Source organism: Aythya marila, assembly GCF_965140915.1.
Source record: "Aythya marila genome assembly, contig: HAP1_HAP1_SCAFFOLD_222, whole genome shotgun sequence".
NCBI classification, from domain to species: domain Eukaryota; kingdom Metazoa; phylum Chordata; class Aves; order Anseriformes; family Anatidae; genus Aythya; species Aythya marila.
In genome coordinates, this window is record NW_028137561.1 from 136,848 (window position 1) to 144,661 (window position 7,814).

The window sequence follows — 7,814 nt, forward strand, 5'->3', positions numbered from 1 at the left end:
CCGAGCCGTGAAGCGGGAGGCTGCTGCCCACCGGCTCGGGCTCTGGCCGTCCCGGAATCCAGCAGGTTCGGTCTCTTGCGGAGCTGCGGCAGGCCGTCCTGCCCTCCCGGGTAGCTCCTGCCGGAGGCGCGGGATGCGACCGTCCCGAGGTCCTGGGCTGCGGTCCTGGGCGACGCGTGTGCTAGCCGCACCGGGGTCCGGGTCCGACTTTGGCTTTTTCAGAGACGGCCGTCCCGGGCTCCAGGTGTCCGGCCTCGGGCGGCGCGGCCGGCTGTCCCGTGTCCCGGGGATCAGAACTCGGGCGGGTTGGGGGCCGACTGTGCCGTGAAGCGGGAGGCTGCTGTCTGCCGGCTCGGGGTCTGGCTGTCCCGGAGACAGGGGGTTCGGTCCCGTGCGAAGCTGCGGCTGGCCGACCCGCGCTCCCCGTTTCTCTATCCCGGGGCGCGGGATCTGACCCTCGCAAGCCCCTGGGCTCCGTTGTCGGGAGACGCTTGTGCTAGTCGCAGCGGTGTGGCCGGCCGTCCCGATTCTCTGGGATCCGGTCTTGGGCGACGCTTGGGAGCCCAGAAGCTCTTGGGAGCCCAGCTGCTAGGGACAGCCGGCCCCGCGCCGCCCGAGGCGGGACACCTGGACACCGGGACCGCCGGCCCCGAGAAGCCGAGTTCGGCCCCGGACCCCGCTGAGTCTAGCACTAGACCGGTGCCCAGGGATTCGGGCCGGCCGGCCACCGAACCGCACGGGACCGAAAGCCCGCTCTCTGGGAAGCCGGCGGACGCCAGCCCCCCGCTTCACTGCACGGCCGGCCCCCACGCCCCCTGAATTCGGATCCCCGGGACACGACATAGCCGGCCCCCGCTATCCGACGGCCCCGGAATCGCCGTCCCCGAACCGTCCGATGTCGGACCCGGAACCCGGTGCTGCTTGCAAACGCGTCGCACAAGACCGGAGCACAGGGGCTCGGAAGAGCCAGCTCCCGCCCTGCCGGAGGCCGGACTCCCGGGCTATGTCCACATGTCTCTTAAATACCTTTAAGGATCGGGTCTCTTACCACTTCCCCGGGCAGCCTGTTCTAATAGCAAACCACCCCTTCCATGAAGAAATGCTTATTCAGTATCGAGCTATCCAGTGCTGGTAAACAGAGGTGTTTCTCCCTAGGGGTAGGGCTTGGCATTTCCCTCTCCTGAACTTCAAAAGGTTCCTGCCTGCCCCTATCTGCAGCCTGTCAAGGTTCCTCTGAATGCGCAGCCCCCCATACAAGCGCCTTTTCCACAGAAGCCACCGACCACCCGCCGCCTCGCCCCCTCCCAATTCAGGCTGCCCCAGGGCGCCACCGACCACCAACCTCCTTGCAGCACCATGCCTCAGCATCCCGAGCTATGAATGTCAAGAAAATGGCAGGCTAAAAGGGCAAACATGACTTAAGTGATCTGCAACAACTGTAGTTGTCTGTCCACAGCCTTTGTATTTCGTATGTTACTTGAATCTGAAACGATGAATGGATGAACAGAAAAGATACACAGCAAGCCCAAAGAAGCTTTCGTGGAGGACACTTACAGGAAAAAATACCTTGCAATAACAAGCACCTAGTACTCCTGTTGTTTTAAACAGTACTTGAAATTTCCATGTCCTTTATCCTTTAAATTGAAAAGGCCACCCAATTCTCTCTCACTGTGGACCATTAGCCTCTGTAAGATTTTAATTGGCTGAGAAAAACAATTCCTCAAGTCCGTATAATCAAGGGACAACAAAACAAATGCGTGTGTGTGTGGGGGGGGGGGGGGTGGGGGTGGACCGTCACAGAAAAGGAGGGAAGAGAAAGGAAGAAGAAGGAAAGCACAGCCATTCCTCTTCCCAGTGGCATCAGGAAGAAGTCCAGGCACCTGCCAGGAGCATTCTTTCCATTAGATAAGTAACCAAACGTTATTTATCCTTACTCACAGAATAACATGTCTTTGTACTTGATAGCTTACTCATCTGGTATTTTATTTTACCATGGATACAATGCAACGTGCAAACCACAAGGTTGAGTTTTTTAACAGATATTAATCCTCAGCAGGAAAAGCTATCTAAAGGAAGAAGTAAAATCCCATTAAACAACCACCACCTTAACTTTTTCCCTATAAACAAAACACAGGGACAACCCTGGGACACACAAGAGGACCTTTCCATTCAACGTGGGGTAGAACAAGTACTTACCATAAGCATCCTCATCAGGCTCTCCACTGCTAGCAGAATAGTACTCTAACACTGTCCGGTACACACTGTAGCGCAGTTGCTTATACATGTTTACCGCAACCTGATTTGATACTCTCACAAAGAGATCAACGAAAAATCCGCACTTTCTTTTAAAAAATAAACAAAACACAGTAAGAACGAGCAGGTGAATATATTTCCAATTAAAAACCCACAACATGTAACCAAGAACAGGTCTGATGAGGCAATACACTAATCAGGTATGTTTCACGCTGTAGTAACAGATGCACTCCTTTTACCACGGGATAAGCCCAGTATTGGCATAAGTTATTTTTTTTGGTCACATGAACAATCTTCTACACCATCCAGTGCACTCAGAATTATTAACAAAAAGAACAGGGCCAGCCAAATACCCACAGAAGCCTCATTTTCGTATATATATATATGATTATTTTAATTATAATCCGTACTTTAGATGCATTTACATTGCACTAGCTTAGGGACTGCCCCCTTCAAAATGAACAGGGGAAGAAAAATCAGTCTCACAATTCAGTTGCCTAACAGCAACTGAGGAGACAGCCCTCAGTATGCAAGTTCTTCAAAGAATCAAGCAATTTGGGGATTCAACCAACCACAATAGGGTTGCCCTACTGGCACAAGCTAGGGACATTTCCCTAATGTGTTCATTTTCTGCAGTTACGAGTAAGCTAGCATGAGATGGAAAATAAGCTAAGTTACTGTCTGCAGCACTACATTTGCATAGTATTGCGTCCAAGGGAACCCGCACAAAGCCCACAGCCGCTAAATAAGTATGTTGGGAGCACTGTGGAAAACACTGTTGGTAGGAAAAGAACTTCACAAAATATCAAGAAAAGGATAATTTATACTGTGTCTTTGCTGCAATTTAGACTACTTCCCATTCATCATGGCAAGTGAGCTTTCATAGAAATCAAGACATTTTAAAATGCCGAGCGAAGTTTTTAGCTCTTGTTCTCTAACTACAGGGAATTTCAGTCATTTGGGGGCACTATTTAATAGAGAAGTCCGGGAGTCTGGGTACGTTTCATGTAAAACAAATACCTAAACCAGGGACAAAAGTCTACAGAAAGAATACTTTACAAGATCAGCTTAAAGAGAAGGGTAATACTCACTTTTCTGAGATTTCTTCCAATAGTTCCATCAACTTGGCAGCCAAACCCAGCCGTCGAAATTCTGGTGCAACAGAGAGAGCAGTAACATGTCCGTGCCATTCTTCCCTGGACACAGAGCCTTCTGCTTTACCCATTACTGCGGACATACAGAGTATCAGCACAGCAGCACCTCTGGGACACTGCACCCCAGGTGTACATCGTTACAGAGGAGTATATGAACACATGCTGCTGCAACAACTGTGGCAAAAAGCTGAACAAAGCATGTCTGTATTATCACTCTATGACTTAGCAACTCTGTACGGTTACGGGTCAAATATCAGAGCTTCAGAGAAAGGCAGACAAGGCCCCTGAAGGTCACATTTCCGTCTGGATTCCAAGCTCTATTGGAAAGACCCCCAGATGCTAGTTCCTGATTTCACCAGCTGCACGCTAACAGAACCTATTCTGACACCCAACTTCACCTACCGCAGACAATGCAGATGGTTCTCATACAGTTCTGCTTCATTGCATCAGACATCATTTTGCTCGTTTTACAGTAGTCTCTTGACTAGCATTAAAAAAGTTAAATCATTTTTCAAAGTTTGTTTTTTGAGGAGTGCCTTCTAAATAAAAGCCTTAAGCAATTCTCACGAGTCTTTAAACGAGCAGAATTCGGGGTCTGACTGGAATAATGGAAGAACAGAGGGCTGCAAGCCAAAAAACTAGTTAATCACCCTAGCAACCAAAGGAAATTTCTGGTCGCTTTGAGGGGGTAGAACTTGGGCAGCTTTGCTAATGTGGCAAAAGACAGCTTAGACCCTGCAAACACGTTACATGTAGCCAAAAGAGGTGGGTTTTTATGTTTGTTTGTTATTTTGGGGGGAGGGGGAAGAGTCGGGTGGGGAGCAGGGGTGTCTTTGGAGCTTGTTTCTACACAGCACCACACAAGCGTTAGATTGCGAACAACCCTTCAAACCTCCTGTCGCACGCAGTACTTCAGAAACACCCGTCACTCACAGCACCAATGCTTTAGGCTTCAACACATAGAACGGGTATTTCCCCACTCTCTGCAAAGGCCTCCCGGGATGCCGGGGCAGCGATAACGAGGAGGGCGAACCGGCAGAAAGCCCTAGTAGCGGGTACTGCTGGCGAACGCCACCGCGGCAAGGTAAGGCAAGGCAAGGCTCGGCTCCCCGGCCCAGGACAGCTCTCGGCGGTCGAAGGGAAGCCCGAGCCCGAGCCCGGAGCTCAGCGCCGCTCGCAGCGCGCCCGCTCCGCGGCCCAGGAGCAGCAGGAGCCCCCGCCGAGCGCTGCGGCCCCGGAGCGGCGGGGCCGGGACCGGGGCCGGGGCACTCACTGTAACCCATCAGCTCCCCGCCGGGCGCCTCCGCCACGATGAAGTACTCGGGCCAGTGCGCCAGGTACTGCAGGTAGAAGGGGATCCCGTACTGCGGCCGCCAGTTAAGGAGCACAGCAACATCGGCGCGGCGCCCCCCGAGGCCTCCCGCCAGGCGGCCGGCGGCAGCGGAAGGATACGGTCTCCGTCAGGTAAGGGTGACGGTTAGGCTAAAGGTAAGTGTAAGGTTTAGATTTAGGCTAAGGGTAAGTGTAGCAGAAAGGGTCAGGTTTACGGTAAGGGTAAATGTTAGGATAAGGGTAAGGTTTAGGGATAGGGTAAAGGTTTTCATTTGTTAAAGCTGAAACGCAGTATGCAATCTGGGACGTCACAGCCAGAGCTGCCTATGGCAAGGTGAGAGAGGAAAATATGGAGCAGATGTTCTACTCCTAGTTTTTTCTTTATACGTAAATAAAAGTTTGAGCTAATTCCAGTTGGAAGAGTTCCAATTACTTGCTTGGTCATACTGTCTTTTAATATTGAAAGCTGCAGCAAAAGCATGGGGATTTTTGCTTCTAGAAACACCCTAGTTCTCTTGTCTGCACTATGCATGCTTTTGAGCTAAAACTGATTAAAAAATAAAAAGAAAAATCACACACACAAAAAAAACAAAAACAAACACACCACCGCTGCTGCTGCTGTCTTCCTACTTCCTTGTGCTTTGCCCCTACCCTTTCCCAGGTGATTGGGTTTGGGTGCTAGGCGGGGCCAAATGGTATATGAGTCCCAGGCATCCCCTCAGAGAGCTCATTCTGCTTGGGTTGCTCTTTGGGGTGTTTGTTTTACCTTCGGTCAGTTGCAGGCTTCTTCAGGTGGATGAGAGTTTATGGACGCACATCTTTTTGAGGTAACAGCTAGTAGGATCTGTTAGAATAAACTAATGTAGTACTTGGTGCCTTTATTGCATGCAGTTCTTTATCAGGTGAGTAACTGTTGTGAGTAACTGAAGTCAATGTTACTTGGTGTGTTCGCTATGCGGTGCCTATGCGGACTATTGCACGAGACACAGCTTTCTGACATCTGGCCCAGCAACTACTAAATAAGGGGAGGGGAGAAGCTGAAGAACGACCAAAGGACAAAGCCTGGGAGGAAGACTATGAGCCTTCAGTAGGAGCGGCCGCCAGAGGGACCACCGGAGACTGATAACGTATGCACCAGTGGCAGGGTTCGGATTCTGGGAACTAATTAGAATAACCCTGCCTTTAGGCCTAGTAGTAATGAATATGTATTAGCCTAGTAGCATAAAAACCAGCCGCCTGATGTAACTTGTGTGCGTCTTGGTGGAGCAGAGACTCCTGGCGCACCCAGCGCTGTTTGCTTACCTCTATTCCTTTAATAAATCATAAACATTAATTGTAAGCCTATTTGGGACTCGGTCATTTATTACAACTGGGACCTCCCGATGGGTGGAAGCTGTCGGGATAGCTCGGGATCCTGAGGCGTGGTGCTGCAAGGAGGTTGCACTGGATAGCTCGATACTGAATAAGCATTTCTTCATGGAAGGGGTGGTTTGCTATTAGAACAGGCTGCGCGGGGAAGTGGTAAGAGACCCGATCCTTAAAGGTATTTAAGAGACATGTGGACATAGCCCGGGAGTCCGGCCTCCGGCAGGGCGGGAGCTGGCTCTTCCGAGCCCCTGTGCTCCGGTCTTGTGCGACGCGTTTGCAAGCAGCACCGGGTTCCGGGTCCGACATCGGACGGTTCGGGGACGGCGATTCCGGGGCCGTCGGATAGCGGGGGCCGGCTATGTCGTGTCCCGGGGATCCGAATTCAGGGGGCGTGGGGGCCGGCCGTGCAGTGAAGCGGGGGGCTGGCGTCCGCCGGCTTCCCAGAGAGCGGGCTTTCGGTCCCGTGCGGTTCGGTGGCCGGCCGGCCCGAATCCCTGGGCACCGGTCTAGTGCTAGACTCAGCGGGGTCCGGGGCCGAACTCGGCTTCTCGGGGCCGGCGGTCCCGGTGTCCAGGTGTCCCGCCTCGGGCGGCGCGGGGCCGGCTGTCCCTAGCAGCTGGGCTCCCAAGAGCTTCTGGGCTCCCAAGCGTCGCCCAAGACCGGATCCCAGAGAATCGGGACGGCCGGCCACACCGCTGCGACTAGCACAAGCGTCTCCCGACAACGGAGCCCAGGGGCTTGCGAGGGTCAGATCCCGCGCCCCGGGATAGAGAAACGGGGAGCGCGGGTCGGCCAGCCGCAGCTTCGCACGGGACCGAACCCCCTGTCTCCGGGACAGCCAGACCCCGAGCCGGCAGACAGCAGCCTCCCGCTTCACGGCACAGTCGGCCCCCAACCCGCCCGAGTTCTGATCCCCGGGACACGGGACAGCCGGCCGCGCCGCCCGAGGCCGGACACCTGGAGCCCGGGACGGCCGTCTCTGAAAAAGCCAAAGTCGGACCCGGACCCCGGTGCGGCTAGCACACGCGTCGCCCAGGACCGCAGCCCAGGACCTCGGGACGGTCGCATCCCGCGCCTCCGGCAGGAGCTACCCGGGAGGGCAGGACGGCCTGCCGCAGCTCCGCAAGAGACCGAACCTGCTGGATTCCGGGACGGCCAGAGCCCGAGCCGGTGGGCAGCAGCCTCCCGCTTCACGGCTCGGCAGGCACCCACGTCGCCCGACTTCGGACCCACGGGACAGCCGGCACCCGCGCCGCCGGAGGCCGCACACACGGGCCTCGGGATCGCCGTCCCCGAACCGCCCGAAGTCACACACGCTCTCCGGTGCGTCCAGCACACGCATCGCAAAGACCGGAGCCCAGATTATAGGATCAGCCAGCCCCGCGCCGCCCGAGGTCGGACCCGGACCCCGTGTGTTGGGGCTGTCTGAGCTGGAGTCACCTTTTCCCTGCAGCAGCCCGCATACTGCTGTACTCTGCACTCGTAGCTGGAACAGCACTGATATCACTCCAGTGTTGTGTCTATTGCTGCATAGTGCTGGCACAGCATCAGGACTCCTTCCAAGCCCCCAAGAGCCAGCAGGTTAGGGGTGGGCAAGTGATGGGGAGGGGACATTGCCGGGGCAGCTGACCTAAACCAACCAAAGGGATATTCCATAACACCTGATGTCACACTCAGCAATAAAAGGTGGGGCTCTCGTGGGGGAGG

General features: G+C 54.4%; 1 protein-coding gene across 1 annotated transcript; it reads right to left on the reverse strand.

Annotated features, from left to right (window-relative positions):
* Positions 1 to 1,418: 1,418 nt before the first annotated feature.
* LOC309890716 (N-alpha-acetyltransferase 20-like) lies at positions 1,419 to 7,449 on the reverse strand (the record flags this gene model as incomplete). The annotated part of the gene is made up of 6 exons (XM_082785140.1): positions 1,419 to 1,483; positions 2,197 to 2,342; positions 3,345 to 3,480; positions 4,681 to 4,771; positions 4,860 to 4,889; positions 7,423 to 7,449. 6 exons carry the CDS (start codon positions 7,447 to 7,449, stop codon positions 1,419 to 1,421), a joined length of 495 nt encoding a protein of 164 aa, XP_082641266.1.
* Between the last annotated feature and the right edge of the window lie 365 nt (positions 7,450 to 7,814).